Source organism: Diadema antillarum, unplaced genomic scaffold, assembly GCF_040938485.1.
Source record: "Diadema antillarum isolate AM-2024a unplaced genomic scaffold, OU_Dant_1.0 seq00001187_RagTag, whole genome shotgun sequence".
In the NCBI taxonomy this organism is placed as follows: domain Eukaryota; kingdom Metazoa; phylum Echinodermata; class Echinoidea; order Diadematoida; family Diadematidae; genus Diadema; species Diadema antillarum.
The window spans coordinates 259,633-278,051 of NW_027271986.1; the positions used below are offsets into that span (position 1 = coordinate 259,633).

An 18,419-nucleotide genomic window follows, 5' to 3' on the forward strand; every position below is an offset into this window, starting at 1 on the left:
ACTATGTAGTGCATGCTTTGATAATTATCAATTACTTTACAATGTAAGTCCTACTTCAGCCTACAAAAATAAACTAAACTAAAATGTAATGAAATAGAATACACTAAATCAAGTTTTTAACAAACTACAATCTTTTGAACCATTAGAGTAAGTCCACCAAATTCTGTAAATTCATCTTTACAGATGAGAGGGCCTCTTATCCATCTGCAGCTCACTGAGTTAGAACCAGATTATTCAACCTGTGAACAATTTTAGTATCTACTTCTGACCACACATATTTTCCAAATGACGTCTTCAGTAATATGATAGTAATTTGATCATTGACTGTATTCATGACTTGCCCTATTAATTTCTTACAAGTTTCCTGTCTCTGTCTTTCTTCTTGACTTTGACAATTTTCTCTCTTTGAGTGTTGCCATATATTCACTCACAAGAAGTGTGCATCTTTTTTTTTTGTTTGTTTTTTTTTGCAGTAAGTGGTATTTTGACTGCCTGAAAGCAACTGTAATGGCACTAAGGAAACTGGATTGTACAGCAAGTGGTAACACAAAGAATAAAGGCAGAAGCAGAAGCCCATTGACTTTAAAATCTTCTTAGGACGGGAAGTATACAGCGCTGTAGGCATAAATGTTACATTTAAGAGCTGTATGACAACAACCGATTTGATAATATACAATGTTCATCACAAATGGTGTTTTTGTCTTTATTCCTTTAAGAAGAAAGGATTAAAGATCAAATTTCAAAGCGTAGCAGATGCTCTCTATCAAAGAGGCATGGAAATCAAAATAAGTGTCTCTGTGGAGGAAAGATCTAAGAAACAGATGAAAGAAGGTCATAGTCATACACCTACCATTAACGATAAAAGACTTGAGGATGAAGACAGGACATGTTCAATAAATGGTCAGACTATCAACGTAGTCTTAATAATGTTTTTAGCATACAGAAAGATCGAAGGTGTCACATTCAGTGGGCATCCCATGTCAATTTATGACTTCTATCATATTATGGATATGATCCTTCCTCACAAAAATTCTCCTGTTCATTTCTCTCTGTTTATAGTAGCAGTGCTCTCTTTTCCTTTAAAAGGAATTTTATGTCATTCCTCTTCTTTCTATTTTAACCTGTGTTCAATTTGTGCTGCATCACACTCATTCAATAGTCCCTTAGCAGTATACTTAGATTTTGTATCAAACCATGAGACTCTTTTAGCAAGAAAAAATACATTGATATCTCAGAATTCAGTATGATTTTTAACATTTGAGAATGAGTATCTTTAGCAAACCTAAACCATCAGTTAGCACAGTCTCCATGCAGTTCTTGTACATGAGGTTTAAAAGATGAAAGTAGGGAGGAGACTTCGAGCACAAGTAGTCTTGTCAAGCATGTACACTGATGTCAGGGCTCACTGTCAAAGGCATCCAGCTATATATGCTGAGTCATGTCAGTGTACCATACATTTAAACTTTCACTCCTTTACTGCCAATCACTAACAACATTAAGCTCAAGGATAATGCCCTGAAGCTATTTCGTGAACAGTTCACATACATATTGGCATGAAAGTAGGTTATGTCATTCTTTTCCATATTAGATTTGCGTGTAATTCCGTTACCACAATTACATCAGAACTAAAGGAGATATTTCATAAAATGTTTTGTGAGTTTTTAGGGAGTCACATGTATAGAAAAATTTGTAAGTGGAGAAATAATCAGTGATTATTTTGTTCAGGAGAAAACTTTTTTCAGTTTCATAGTAACGGAATTACATTAATTTGTCAGTAGATTTTGAAAATTTCTCAAAAAGATATCATAATGAGAGTGACTGAATGCTTCATAAAATGTGATTGTTGAAGCATAACAAGAAAAATGTGGAAGTATGGATAAAGAAGAGAGATATTTAAGTTGTTTCATTTTAAATTTTCATTTGATATTGTCAAATTCTAGATGAATACAATAAAAAGTCTTCCAACTTTAAAAGTATATGTACAACAAAAATGAGAAAAGTTATTGAAAAAGGGTTTTTTGTTTCCGTAAATACAACAATCCGTCTGTATGGGAAACTTAAATTTCTGAGCATTTACTTTACTTTGAATTTTGCTGTTTTTGCCCCTCCCATACGGAATTGCCCTACTTTTAATACTTTCATAAAGTTTGACATGTTTTTTCTTCTCTTTAAAGACACCATACCAGACCTGTGAGTAATCCTTTATAGACACACTTGTTGAAAGATCAACATGAAATCTATGCAGAAAGTACTATAGTCTTTCTATCTTTAAAATCAAGCATGTCCAGTTGAGGTGTACTATTTTTTCTATGGGTCCATCCCAATCCAGCACACTTCATTGGCTGATGCGGCTTCTTTTCTTTTTTTTTTTACTTTTTATTTGGGAATCCTTGGAACGACAAATTGATGAGACTAGGGCTGGTCCATTTTATTTAATGGCGAGAGGCCTTTTAGGCCCTAATGTAAGTTGCACCCTCTAGCTATTCTTTCTTCACTACCTGACTACTGTATTTTTTAGGACCGTATAGTGATACTGAGATATGAGATAGTAGTCACTGAAGCTATGTTTGAAACCGAGGATCACAATAGCATCCTTTACGGGTTCTTTTTTTTCTGATGACAATGACAAAAGTCCGACAAATTTCCTGTTATGTTTCTGTGAGGGATACATCTAGGGGATATGCGTGACTGAAGGACATACATAGCCTCACTACGAGCTGTGGATTCGAGAAACAAAATTAAGGGCCAAAATCTTCTTTTTTTTGGACACATCAATAACAGTGTGTTTGTCTTCACGTCTTGACACTATTTTTTCTCCTTTTTTTTGTATGATTATAATTACATACACATATGAGATTCTGCATGTCTCGTATGTACAAAATCATGTTCATTTTTTCTTCAATTTCAATTTATTATAATATTTTTCAATGACAAAAAAAAATCGACCTACATCAAATAACAAACTAAAAGAAATACATATCAGGCTAAGATGTACGATAAATTATTGCAGACATTAGGAACATGGTAGTCAATCTATGACAATTTTGATCTGAGCATAAATACTAAAGAATACAACGAAACCTACTTAAACTGTTAAAAGCAAACTTTTTAGTCGTGGATCCCAGTATTGAACAGATTATAAAGATCGACATAAGGAGCACGGATACAACATAGGACCAAAATATAGGAAACAAAAAGAAAAGACAAAATACTCTACTCCTGGAAGAAGTAGGTTCTTCTGAAATACAGATAATGAAAACAACTAGATCACATGCTGCAGAAGCACTAACAGTTATCATAGCAAATGTTGACAATATATCGTATTAGAATGCTTAAAGACGATTTGAACAATTTAGAAAAACTAAAGGTATATCTAGGCCCTCAGAAAAGACGGAGAAACCATAAACTGTATGTATGGGCCCATATGTATAAAATTCTATGTTCGTTTGACATTTCGCAGCTTAATTCGATTCTGTGAACAATAATTCATAGGTGTCATAAATGCCTTTGTAATGACACGTGAGAGGGAGGTGGAAAGAGACCTCCCTGTTGTTACGTCACCGCCGCACCCCGGTGTCAATCATGAAGAGGCAAGGGATCGATCAACTGTCATGAGGGGATCAAGGGCAAGCAACTGTCCTTTGTTACCATCAATAATATCGATAGCAATGATGATAAAAGTAGGTATGCTAATTGCAATTGTAATTATATTTGTAATTGTATGGAAGGTAATGATAATCATTTCATCATCATTACTGGCGTTTTTTATCCATCATACCGACAACAACAAAAAAGAAACTTGTTCATCTTCAGTGATTCGAATTACTAGATGATAAATCCCACCGTTTGATGTTAGGGTTTGAAAAAAAAAAAAAAAAAAACTTCACTGTAAGCAATTGTGTAACCTTAATCTATTAATTGGATGTCTTGGAGCTATAGAAGCCGTCTCGTGTTTGAAAAAAATTGGATAGTAATTTGAAAATGAGGAAATTAGACAAGAAAAAAAAATGTCTTGAGCATTGTAATGAAAAGGACTTCTCGAGAAACATAACCTTTTATCATTTCACTGTCAAAACTATCACTATCAACATTATGAATTTGCGTCCTTCATTATGAAATTAAGAGACAGTTTGATTGTAATGTACCTCTCTATAGACGGGCTTTCAATGAACAGGTGATTTTATTACGGAAGCTAGGTGACAACTAATGGGGAGCTACAGACATTAATGCACACATTATGCAGACTTCCCTCTATAATCATGATAATCGCACAGGCCACCTCCCTAGATGACTCAAAAAGTCTGAAATGCCTTTAAAGAGAGTGTCTGGCAGGTTCATTAAGCAATTTATTTGATGTCTCTTATTTTGACGCCATCAAAGCTGTCAGCAGTCATTATATTCCTCTAACTGTCATAGAAATCAGAGTGGTCGTGTTCCGTATTCTGACGTCATGCATTGTTATCGGCAAAAAGACTTCATTCTGCAGAAATTCTAGATGATCAAATTTCGTGGTAATAGGATAATTAACCATAACCTGAAAAAAAAAAGTTGACGATGTTCTTCAAGGCTTTTCTTTTTTCATTCGTTGTACCCACCGACCTGTACTTAACAATATTGTGTCTTCTTTCTTTTTTCACATAAGTTATTAAGACAGCTCAATGACAATTTCATGACAGGTAAGAAGTGGAGAGAGAATTTAGTCAGGAACAACAGACCACCAAATATGTTTTTGTCCTCCATACCGATATAATGAATGCTCATAATTTCTATAAAGAAATATTTTATATAAGCATTAAATCGTGCAAAGCGCGAATTCGCTGGTTTCCGTTGTTCTTTTGTGGAACCACAAATTATTTTGGTTTAAACTTTTGATACCAATAGAAATCATTTGTACTTTCTGTGGATGTTTTATCACTTTTTTTTACTGCATATGACATTATTGACATAATTTCCAGACTTTTGGCTAACACCCACACACAACTTGACGAACACTTAAATCGACCAATTTCAGGTGTCTTCACAATACGACCTCGCAGAATTTCCTCTCACCGGTGTATTCAGAAATTACCCGGCTATTTTTGAATAATTATATTAATTGATGTTACGTAATCATGCAGTGCCCATCAGTCTATGATATTAAGATTGTGCCTATGTCGGGGTACTTTGGGTCATTCGTTGGAACCTTTCGGGCAGTGTAAAATAATGATTTTGTTTGCCTCTGAAATGAATTAGAGAAAGAGGTGTCTTACTCCTTGCGTCTTGTAAAATGACCATGGTGGCATTCCTTTTTTTTTTTAGCAACGATGATTATCAAAACAAAGACTATTGTTGAAACTTTGCCATAAGACCACAAAAAAAGAAGATGTAAAAGATTTACAAGTTCATCACTAGCTGCCTACAACTCAGGCAGTTTTATAGTGGATAGGATGAGGATTGAAGTTAGAGTTTAAATCCCAGTCTAGTTCCTTAGTCCATTCACAATGAACAACTCCTATGGAGAGTAAGAGCAAAAACATTTAAACTCCATATTTGCCAGTGATTTTGGGAGAGAGTTGTAAGAAGCCAGAGTTCTCGACGCTGAGAGCCGCAGGAATATTGGCAGAACATATCGATATTAAGTGATGCGACAATGCAATCTCACAAAAGTATGTTATACTTGAAATTAGGGCTAACTGCATGAATTTCATGTGAGGCAAATCACTGACTTTTGCCAAAACTAAATTAAATTTGAATAAATTTAAATTAACTTAAAATTAATGCGTAAGGCAGAATAGAAGTGATGCCAATGCCCCATCAACGATAGATACGGTTCCCACGAACATGACGAACCATTCCCACTGAAATAATCTTCACCTATGGTGAAAAGCCATGAATCACAATACGACCGAAACAATCTTCCACAAAAAGTCTGGATGGACTTGAATCTTTTTGAATGAGTTGGCTTAAACAAAGTAAATTCAACGACAAGCATTTGACAAGAGACAAGTGAAAGTTAAAACGATATCGAAGAGTGGGAGCTACTTCCTACTTCGAGATTCCAGGGTAAAGCTTACATAATACCGTGTTTCAATACGTCAAGTGCCCTCTATGTACCAACGATGTAAACATTAACATTTCACGACATCAGTTTATGACGTTTTATCTGATAGGAAGAAGGATAGCTTTTTTTTTTTCTTTCTTTGAAGATTTAATTTGTCGCTTGGGACAGTTCAGGAGATATCTCCTTTTTTTCACTTTACAAGTTATTATTAGGTCTATCATGACTTTGCAAAATTTCTGTCTAGCTGGCTTTTATTTCTCAGAAATTGGCTTTAAAAAATGAAGACCAAAAAAAAAAAAAAAAACCCAGAAACGGAATAGGCGGGCGATGCTACGAGCCTCCTGTCTTAACGTCTATTTTAGAAGTTGATCATGTCAGCCATGAGGCGTCAGAGCATGGCATCGGAATTCCGTCTCTAGTGGCATGCCAAACGTGAACTCTCCAAACCGGAAAGACCATGAAAATTAAGATCAGGTTTATGGCTAGGAATTATTTCAAAATCCTTGGCGAACACAGGACCCACCCAAGCTATGATCTTGGCTGTTGAAAAGCCCCCATACCCACCCCACCCCCACAAACAAAACAAAAAAAAACAAAAAAAAAAACGGAGACACAAATCTCAAAGAATAGAATCAGACTTTGAAAACAACTCGTGTGGAGAGTTATGGAAACTCGGAGATGCAAGCATAATGTAGTAGAAAATTATAGTGAGACTCTTGAAGCAAAATACAATATGAATAGTCAACTTTTGTAACTATTGATAATCACATTGATACGACTTCTCGTTTTTAACCGTCAGTTACAGCGTCATAATGTAGGAGAGTTGAGATACGCATATGTTTTAAAGTTTTATCAGTATTTTACTTTGTCGTTGTCATGCTAGTCTTTCACACGCATTTCGAAAGTTGTACTTCCTTATATAATAAGTAGCTCAGTTTTTTTGCGGATGTAAAAATACATAGCTTTTATCTACTCGACAGGACGTAATTTGTATCAAACTTAGTCGCTGTTGTAATGTTTTAAACGGCCGTGTGTCGATGTAGAAAAAACAGGAAATAGGCACATTCAAGAGATGAACGAAGATACATGATTGACTGGAAGCATTGATGTGATAAATTTCACGCAATGCTAAAGTGATGCTTTACGAGGCAGAATGTTTTTTCTTGTAATTCACATGACGCGTTAGAAAATACAGCGACAATCAGTCATAGAAGTCACCAGTTGCGGTTTGGCGACCACCTACTCAAGTTTTTAGGAAAGAACCCATCAGGTTTCAGACGCTGTTATGAATGACAGCTTCTTAAGAGGGGAACATTCCATCACGCAGAGTTCCATATGGACGAGTTTCGCTCAACCATCATCGCATGAACTTTGGAAGATTACAATCCAAATCCATGGCCAATCCAGGTGCATTAATAAAGAATTGTATCTATTATCTCAGGTATCAAATGGCTGGTGTCAAGACTTGCCCACCTACGAATGTCTAAGGATATAAGTGTCAGGCGTACGTGTTTGTTTGAGTGACTAGGACCTATCTAATGCATTATTCCCGTTTATGTACGATGATTTCTAAAAGGGAGAAGTCTGTTTTTTCGATAGGACCATCACTTCAAAACAATCCAAACTATTTCATCGGACCTACATCAGTAGTAAAATAAAGGTGGAGATGATTATAACGATAAAAAAATCAATCATAACAATAATCACATTGATGATGTTAATACTTAAGATAGTAATAACGAGGATTATGTCTTTTTTTAGCGCACTCAATTATAAACAAGTAATAAAAATAAGATGTTTACAAAGAGCATTTTGCTGAGCTTTTCAGGCGGATTCCTACTCTGCGTAGTCAGCAACAACAGCAAGAAAACATTGAGTGCCTGTAAGGACAACAAAGTAACTGGGCTCGAAAAGGAAGTCGCTTTCATTTATGGTACAACTATGATACCTTTGATTCGTGCAGGTAGAAGAGTAGCACCCCACCTACGTTCGAACAACTGACCTGGCCGCCCGCGTGTAGCAGAGATATGGAATAAAGTAATTTATACCTATAATAGATAACGTTGCTCAGATGGCTATTGTTAATGATTGTGTCAGAAAATTTTGTTCCACAATGGCATGCTCAAAACATAGATAACAGCAAGAGCATTATTAACTTTCTTTGTTCGTCTCATAAATGTCATAAATAGAAATCTCCTAATAAATATCAAAACGATGAAATTCCTTTATAGCAGTGCAACTGAAACATTGTGAAACATAGTACGCAGTAGTTATGTATACTGTAGTAATGTTTCAGTTGTCTTTTCTTCTACTGAAAAATCTCCTCGCACAGTTAAAAAAAAAGCTCACTTTGTGAGAGATAAGGTTCTTAGTTTATGACATGAGACAAAAGAAAAATATACAACTGTCAAACAAAATTATAAGAACAATGAAGCCATGTAGGACCTACTCGCTTCTGATGGTAATAGCATTAACACTAATGATTCCTTAACATTGTACTTATAGATATAAAATCAAAATGAAATAAAAAGGACCATGGTTGAACGTCATTTTCCCATGTGAAAATAGTAGCAGGCACAGACATGACACGAAGGCAAGTGAGCAAAGCCAATACAGCCAACGGGTCAGTCAAGGTACATAGATTTGCACAGATATAGAATTGTTTGAGCGTGAAAAAAAAAAGGACTGGCTAATATAAAAAAGAAAGATTTATATCGATAGGGTTTCAAAAGTAAAAGAAAGTTGAAAGGCAATACTAAACTAAATCTCTGAATCCCTGATATACAAAATGCACTTGAGAGAGACGCAAAGTATTCTGGGAATGCAATTATCTGTCTTAGCTTGTAAAATCAGAAGTGAAGCAGGTCATGCCCACCGCACACCACCCCTTCACAAATCTCTTCTAATGCCTATTTTGAAGAAAAGAAATGGAAAATTGTTTAAATGGCTCTGTTTTTGTACCAGGACTCACGATTTATGACAGCTCGCAGAAACGCCGAAGGATCCTAAACTTGGCATTCTATCATCCCCCTGGATTTCTAGTACACTCACTTTTAGCAGTTAAGTATGGCCATGATGACTGACAAACAAAGGGGTATTTATAAACATTGACTCAAGACCAGCCGAAAATCTGATTTTCGGTGATGACAGAGCTAAGAAAACGGGGCCTACAGTCCGAGTTTGCAGGAATAGAAATAAGTTTTAAGCAGAGCAAACAACTTCACAAAGATTGGGATACATGACTCCCACAATAAAGATTACACTACTTCTTGTAATAATGGTAAACGTAATAAAAATGATGATAATAATAACGATATCAATAATAAGGATTGAAACAATAACAATGATACTGATTAACGGATGTTGAAAATAATGGTATTGAAAATGGTAAAAGTTAAGATGATTACTATACCTGTACTAGCCCTGCGACTATAATATTGAACTGATATATTGCTAAAGATGCAAATCCTCATGATTTTCATCGCTGATATCATCATCATCATAATGTTACGACACTGTAAAATTTTATATACGGGATATATGGGTAGTACCGAGGACGTCATAGCCTTTCATTGCCATGGAGATTGGTTCTAAACAACCTCAAGTAGCCCGAATCTGTGAACACAACGGTTGTTAACCATGCTCGAACGAGACTGTGACACAATCATCATGATCATCATTAAGTTCGGTAACTCTATTCTTAGACCTGAGTTTGCCAGGAGTTTTTTTTTGTGTGTGTGTGTGTGTGTTAAAAAAACAAAAAAGCAACATCAACAATCAATAAGAACAAAACCTGCCAAACATGTGCTGAAGTCTGTCACTAACGGATTGATATTTTGGACAATGGAGCGCCCTCGCTCGGACACATCATAATTTCTACTTGAAACATACTTGACAGTAGCGATGAATGAAGCTCAAGAGAGCATCGGAACAAAATGTGCTTTAATCAGCATTAAAATGATGATTTTGCATGATTGTGTCAATATTATAGTTACATAGTGCAGTTATCAACAGCAGTTAAGTGTTTTATTTTGAGTGTTAGAGAAAAACAAACGAATGAAGAGATATATAAAACAAATAACTTACCTTTATCACAATAGCTTCCTCGATACCCTTTGTTACACTGACACGTGTTGGGGGCGATGCACTTTCCGTGTTTGCAAGGCCGTTTACAAAGTGCTGTAGGTAAAGATAAAAATATGTATTCTTGTCAGAATTTGGTGTAAGAGTGTAACAGAAACTTATAACATTCACAATGTATGACGTCATCAAAAAAACTAAATCGGGAACAACAAATCCATGTACACATCACCAGAAGTTTATGTCACATATTAGAAAGAGTTCAGTTCAGTTCAGTTCCATTTATTTTCTATTCGACATCCAACAAAAAGAAAGAAAACCGAAGAAAAAGATACATAATATACCAAGGAAGTAGCATCAATTACTGAGTCATGAATAAATGGCGCAGCTGCGCTTAAACAAATTATGAGATTTTCCTGATCAAACGTACACTGGTTGATCGTAATACTTTCTTGAGTTATTCCGATTTCTGTGTCTAAGATCATGTGTCATTTTCCCACATTTCTGTTGAAAGTATTCTTAGTGACATGAATGTAAGAAAACAAACATGTCATGAATACACTGCAGGGGTTGCCGCTGGAGAAGTGTATGTTGATTACCAAGAACCCTGGAAAACGTCAATCGAATAAAATCTACCCAGTAACATTTGGATCTTTTAGAGCAGATCTCCACCGCGGAATGATTCCGACAGCTTAATAATAAGTGTCTGCAAACCGTGCCGAAACAGAACGGTCTTACCAAAAGGAGCTTGTCAGTTTTGGTTAAAGGGGAAGAATCTGCGCAAACTCTCAAGGTGTGGGTGTCCAATCAGAGATCCCGAGACGCGATAAGCGCAATTGACTCACGGCGCGCATCCGAGAATTCGTCTCGGCTTCGTGCGTGGCGCCCTTCACCGACCTGTCACGGATGGTACCATGTTGCCACCGCCTACTCATCGAATCATGTTTCTCGCTTTGCGGTGACCGTCTCTAACCGCAGCGAAATACGCCGTTGAGGTGATGACAACTCCAGAAACATATTTAAATCCTGCTTACATCTCCGCGGATGGAACCTTTCAACATAAACTGCTCTCAATCCGCTGTGTTACCAAAATATATTTGCTACTTATTAAAGAATTAAAGACGATGTGAACAACCAATAAAGTTTGGGTTATGATGAAAATAATATCGAAAGCATATGAATATGCCATTCGATAGAACAAACATGGACTACAGCTAGAGAAAGAAATATAGATAAATTAAAAAAATAGACACACAAAACGTAATTCCAACAATCATTGTATTTTGTGTAATAGCATTCCCATCTGGGATGGTTTACAACGGTTAAACTGTCAGCTCAATTTGTAGTTTGCCTAAGAATTGCAAAACAAACAAACTGTAAAGTTAATGGTGTGTTCACTTGAATCACACGTGTTTCATTGTCTCAGGGCAATGACCTTTGGGAGTCCAGCTAGTCATCGAGAAGTGTAGAAATCGAGAATAGGAGAAACGATAAGGAAAACAATAACCAACATCACCTTGGAGATATGTCTACCTGGAATGAAAAGTGCCGAAGGGGATGTGAAATAGATTGGTAGCGACGGGGTCTAGAACACGAACCAACCTTTGGGGAAGATCTATAATCCAAGTTATGAGTCTGGTAACCGAACCCTAACCACCACCCTCAGTCACTCGGCCCTTCTATTACAACAGGGCCACTCCCTCGTGAATTCAATGCCACATCTGATCTATTCAAAGAGCCAGACTACCTCACATGTGTACTTCTCTAAGATGAATCCAACAACACGAATTTGAAGAGGTCCCGTCACGAATGATGATTTTAGAAGAATGAAGTTTATACCCCCCCCCCCCCCCCCCCCCCCCAGCTTGGTGATCAGTACAGCAGGATTGAGGTTGTTGTCACGGTTAGAGAGAGGTATCCAGTTTGACAACTACATAGACAGGGCAGAGCCAGGCAAAAACTGCCTTTTTTTCCAGTCAAGGTTTTCTCACTTGATTCTGGTACTTTAGACCATACTTAACAAAATAAGCTTCTGCGCCATCTTGAAATCTGTCCCAAATCCAAGACGGCAGCCAAATATCCAAAATGGCCGCCAGAGGACCTAAAAAGTGCCTTCTGTGGTTAAGATTTGTCTGGGGATGGGTTTTTTTTACTCTATTTGATGATAAATGGTAAGAGGAATAAGATTTAGTGAATTAAAATTAAAATCAGTTTCTTTTTTATCGCGAAAATCCAACATGGCCGCCAGACGCAGCTCCCGAAATTAATAAATGTCATAATAACCGGAGGGCCAAACCCCAAAAACTTGCTTACTTAACAAGTGAGTTCCACTCTCTCTACAAACTAAGTAGACCATGCTTATTTTCAAATTTTTATTGCAACAAACAACATTCCACTGGTCTACCTCAAAAAATTTGTTGCGAAAGCCTCCAAATCCAAAATGGCGTCCAAGATGGCCGCCATATTTACTGAATTTGCTTTTTGAAATATAGAATTTGATAGAAACATCAGATTTCAACAAATGCGATGTCATATGAAAGAGAATAAAATTTCCTACAAGTTGATACCATTTTTGTGGGCGATTGAGATAACTGGATTGAGATATAAAGGAAAAATATTCATTTTTTGATATTTTTCTGAAAAAGGAAAATCATGAATATGCTTGATTCAGCATAAATCAGAAAAGACTGAAGGATTATCTTGAAACGTTTTTAAGAATTTTACTTAACATATAATTAATATTTGGAGAAAATTAGGGGTCAGTACCATTTGCGGTTCAGGAGTTATAATGTCTCAAACTTGAAAACTCACTATGTAAAAATTTCCACTTTAGCTGTGACAAGACCTTGTTGGTCGTAAAGAGAGTCTGCACGCGCCAAGACTACTACACGCACCACTGGCACTTACGCTTGCAGCAGTGCCAATGGTGCTTGTAGTAGTCTTGGTGCGCGCAGACTTTTTTTGACAAACAAGAGTTTGTGCCTGCAAACTAACTTTTCATACCAAGTGGTAGCTCAGGTAACGCTGATCGTTATTAATTCAAAGTAGATTGTTCTGATATGTTTTTATGCCTCCGCCAACGAAGTGGCCGGAGGCATTATGTTTTCGGGTCGTCCGTCCGTCCGTCCGTACGTACGTCCGGACGTCCGTCCCGTTTTATTTTTGTCGATATCTCAAGAACCGTGTGGTGGTTTTACATCAAACTTGGTATGAGGGTATATCCTGGGGGATAATACTTTGTTTGGATTTTAGGGTCATGGGGTCAAAGGTCAAAGGTCACAGGTTATTTTGTGAAAAAAGGTTGAAATTTCATGTTTTTCTCCATATCTCGCAAATGGTTAAAGGTATCTTCATGGAACTTAGTATATATATGCTGGTACCGATGGGCAGTGATTATCTAGGAAAGTTGGGGGTCATGGGTCAAAGGTCGGGGGGGGGGTCAAAGGTCAGGGGATCAAAGGTCAAGGTCAACTCCTCAAAATATCACTTCTTATATTTATGCAATGCCTGAAGGTTTGTTTTTTTTAACTTGATGTATGCATGTATTACCAAATATATATTCTGTGGGAAGTTTTTGCCAAAAGGTCAAAAGTCAAAAGGTCAATGGTCAAGTGAAAGTGCTTAATTGCACTTTTTCCTCCATATCTCGAAAGTAACTCAAGATATCATCATGAAACTTACATATTTATGCATGTTCTACCTGACAGTGATTCTCTTTGGAACTGTGAGGTCAAAGGTCAAAGGCCAGGTTTAGATAATGCTATTTAACCATTTGATACTGAAATTATACTTTTTCTCAATACCTTGAAAATTACTCAATGCATAAACTTATAAAAGGGTCAAAAGTCAAGTAAAAATCATCAGTTCCCCAAATACCTGCACTCTGACGTTTTAATCATTCATCCAATTGAGCCTATATAGTTCTAGGAAAGTGAACATTCAGCACATTTGTGGCAAACCTGTCATTTTAATATTTTGCCAATTGTGTGAAACTGTCATCACACATTGCCAAGACATTGATTTGTGGCAAACCTGTCATTTTAATATTTTGCCAATTGTGTGAAACTGTCATCACACATTGTCAAGACATTGTACTATAGACCTATTAGGAGAACCATGCATTATGGCGGAGGTATACCAGTCGCCGTAGCGACATTTCTAGTTTTTTATACTAAGCTGTCAACAGTTATCAATGTTATGGTTTCTTGAAAAGAAATGGTGATATCTCCGTATGTTTTAGGCTTCATTATATATATGTATATATACATTTTTTTTTTTACATGGTAGAATGTTTTGTGATACAACTAACCTGCACATATAAATCGAATGTGATATCTCTTCCAATGGTAAACGACACCTTTAGTGTGTTGCGTCAGAGTCAAATCTTGATTGATAATTTGATATATTTTTAGAATTTCTTGTATTGCTGTCTATCATATATATTGTCCTTGTTTAAACCATAATATTGAGGGTTTATTTATTTATTTTTTTTTTTTTGGGGGGGGGGGGGGGGTGGAGCTCATTTTAGTGTTTGGGTAAGGCCCGATCTTTGATTTAAAAAAGAAATGCTTCTGTATCAAAGATATGCTTTTGTATACTTGTATGTTACTCTGCTGTTGTAAAAACGTGAATGATGATGGCATATGTGTAATAATATCTGATCCGTACATGTCCTTGAAAGCCCTTCTGATCCAAGCACCCCCCCCCCCGAAAAATCCGACATGGCGGCAATTTCTCAAAGTTGCTTTTAAATGTGTTGTGCGAAATTACTTTTTAGTATATTGTTCAAATAACACCGTCCAAAATGATTATTCATGCTGTATATTCACATTTCTGAGGGGCCCACATTCTACAAGACTTGTCTTTTTAGTGGGTCCCTCCATTTTTCGAATTATCCACAATGTTTACTTACTTCAAATCACTCGAGTTTTATGATAATCTGTAATGATTGTAAGGTGCTACAATTATTGTATTCTTTTCATCCTACATAGTTTGGAGCACCTGATTTTCTGTTACCAAAAAAGAAGAAGTGATGTTTATATGTTCTTGTCGAAAAATCAAATAAAACATTGAATTGAATTGAATTGAATTGAATTTACAAATAAGCATGCTGAAAGTGTATTCACTGTGAATAGATTTTTCTTACATCGTTTTAGGCTGATTTCATGTGGGTTATAGTGTCAAAATTGAATTGAACTAATGCCATTGGTAGATGCTTTCACATTTTAGATATCAGGATCACTCTAGAGTGGAAATGTTCATTTTCATTCCTTTTAGAGTGATCTCAGGGATCACTCAAAGAGTGACGAGTGATCCCTTAGGTCACTCTAAAATGAGTGAAAATGAAAATTTTCACTCAAAATTTACTCCAATTTTACTTTAAATTTTCTGATTTCCGTTATTAATTCCTTCAAAAATGAAACTTCCTCTCGATTTTTTTTTCTTTTTCGGAGTAGAATATCACTGGTTTTAAAAATATCTCCATGAAAACCCATGACGGTTTGAAATAGCACTACAATGTTCAAAATATATAAAACTATAAATAGATAGCACAAAAGACAAAATTGTACCAAAATTAAAATAATACATTTAATTTGGCGCAATAAACTATGTCAGCTTTGATGGCCTGCAATCTTGAAGTTGTTGAGGGATTGATCCAAATTTTGTTTTAAACTTTCTATAGCATGGTTGTTTCAAGCTTCTACCTCTATTTGAAAGACATTTTTTGCTTCATCTCATCTGCTCAGAACAATCTACTTTGAAATGATAGCGATCGGCGTCACCTGAGCTACCACTTGGTATGAAAAGTTAGTTTGCAGGCACAAACTCTTGTTTGTCAAAAAAGTCTGCGCGCACCAAGACTACTACACGCACCACTGGCACTCCTACAAGCGTCAGTGCCAGTGGTGCGTGTAGTAGTCTTGGTGCGTGCAGACCCTCTTTACGACCAACAAGGTCTTGTCACAGCTAAAGTGGAAATTTTTACAAAGTGAGTTTTCAAGTTTGAGACATTATAACTCCTGAACCGCATATGGTACTGACCCCTAATTTTCTCCAAATATTAATTATATGTTAAAAAAAAATTCTTAAAAACGTTTCAAGATAATCCTTCAGTCTTTTTTCTGATTTATGCTGAATCGAGCATTTTCATGATTTTCCTTTTTTCAGAAAAATATCAAAAAATGAGTATTTTTCCTTAAAATCTCAATCCAGTTATCACAATCTCCCACAAAAATGATATCAACTTGTAGGAAATTTTATTCTCTTTCATATGACATCACATTTGTTGAAATCTGATGTTTCTATCAAATTCTATATTTCAAATAGCAAATTCAGTAAATATGGCGGCCATTTTGGACGTCATTTTGGATTTGGAGGCTTTCGCAATAAATTTTTTGAGGTAGACCAGTGGTATGTTTTTTTTTACAATAGAATTTGAAACTAAGCATGGTCTACTTAGTTTGTAGAGAGAGTGGAACTCACTCGTTAAGTAAGCGAGTTTTTAGGGTTTGGCCCTCCGGTTATTATGACATTTATTAATTTCGGGAGCTGCGTCTGGCGGCCATGTTGGATTTTCGCAATAAAAAAGAAACTGATTTTAATTTCAATCCACTGAATCTTATTTCTCTTACCATTTATCATCAAATAGAGTAAAAAAAAACCCATCCCCAGACAAATCTTAACCACAGAAGGCACTTTTTAGGTCCTCTGGCGGCCATTTTGGATTTTTGGCGGCCATCTTGGATTCGGGACAGATTTCAAGATGGCGCAGAAGCTTATTTTGTTAAGTATGGTCTAAAGTACCAGAAACAAGTGAGAAAACCTTGACTGGAAAAAAAGGCAGTTTTTGCCTGGCTCTGCCCTGTCTAACAGTATTCCCTTCACGACAGCGACAGCAGCAGGGTGGCAGAAATTGAAAGGGCAAGAATACAGTGTATCTATCTAACCTCAAAATATCAACCCTCTCACAATCACCGTTTTGAAATCCTTATGACATTCTATGTAACCATGTTGTCGACGAGACTGAGATAGTTAATTTAACCAAGCACATTTCAAGCTCACACCTTACCCGTCAAGGCCTATTCAAGGTTACTGCCGTAGCCGCGATCTTGTAAGTTGCAGTTCGTTATGCCGTAGGTTCGTTACCCCGAAAAGGAAATAAAGTTCATTATTCCGAAGGTTCGTTTATCCGAAGGTTCATTCCCAATCCAAAAATGAAAAAAGGGTCCGTTATTCCAAAAATGCGTTTGCACCCATCTTCTTTTGATTTTCGCATTAACGAAATCTTTTTTTTTTCGTGTTTTTTTTTTTTTTTTTTTTGGATTAACGAACATCAAGGCGCAGGAAATTTGTTTGTTTCGGAATAACTCACCTTCGAAAAAACAAACCTTATTTCATTTTCGGATCAACGAACCTTCAAAATAACGAACATCACCTATTTCATTGACTAAGGTAGCATTTGATTATTTGGGCACAGATATCATGGACAAAGAAAAGAAACGTTCCTCAGAAAACTGAAGTAAGGTTGTGGTGATTTGGAAGGCATCTGCAATCATTATGGTCCCCGATATCTTGTACTCGAACACGCAGCTAGAGTGACATTTTTCTCTTTCAAATTTGGCGTTATGTCAGGTAAAGTCGGACGCACGAATTTGCGTTTTTGCTCGTGCTTGTGTATAGGCTTGCTGATTACTTCAATCCAGTCGGTTCCATAAATATAAAAAAAAATAAATACATGAATGACATATCACGATCAAGCAATAATATGTATCAAAGCCTGATCCTCCAACAAGTTTGCCGGTTATTTTTTCGTATGTTCACAAAACTTCAAGAATATACTTTCAGATTGGTAACTATGGTAATGTGTGTTTCCCACGTTGGCATATTAGGAGTGTGTATCCGTCACGCATTCACAGAATTTCGGCAGAACATCCCGAAACAATCAGAATTTATCGTCAAACAAAAAGAATGATTCGATTTATGACGTCCGATCATGGTTACGGCAGGGTTAAGGGTCAAAGTTCATCAGTCATTGCCATTAGTTGGCTCTAATTCATCTCAAAAACCGCATGTCACATTGCACACATTACGCACAAGCGAAATAGCGAAACACATGTTAGCCATATTTCCCTGATGTCTAGAGAATGTAATCCAGGCAAAGAAAAGAAAAATTGAAAAAAAAGCAGGACAAGGTGCAAGGACAGACGGTATGTGTACATGACTGGGGGCTGAACTTCGCTGGGTCGGACGGTTCGTGGACGAAAAAACAAGCAAACAGACAAACAGTCCAATGGCTTCC

At 36.5% G+C, this 18,419-nt stretch overlaps 1 protein-coding gene across 1 annotated transcript in view; it reads right to left on the reverse strand.

The window, feature by feature from the left end:
* The window catches only part of LOC139744544 (uncharacterized), a 28,672-nt gene extending 17,636 nt beyond the window's left edge, over positions 1 to 11,036 (reverse strand). Inside the window, exons 1-2 of the mRNA XM_071654976.1 lie at positions 11,018 to 11,036; positions 10,127 to 10,219 (exon numbers count right to left, since the gene is read on the reverse strand). Of these exons, the coding sequence (XP_071511077.1) occupies positions 10,127 to 10,219; positions 11,018 to 11,036 (112 nt within the window). The remainder of the gene's footprint in view (positions 1 to 10,126; positions 10,220 to 11,017) is intronic.
* Between the last annotated feature and the right edge of the window lie 7,383 nt (positions 11,037 to 18,419).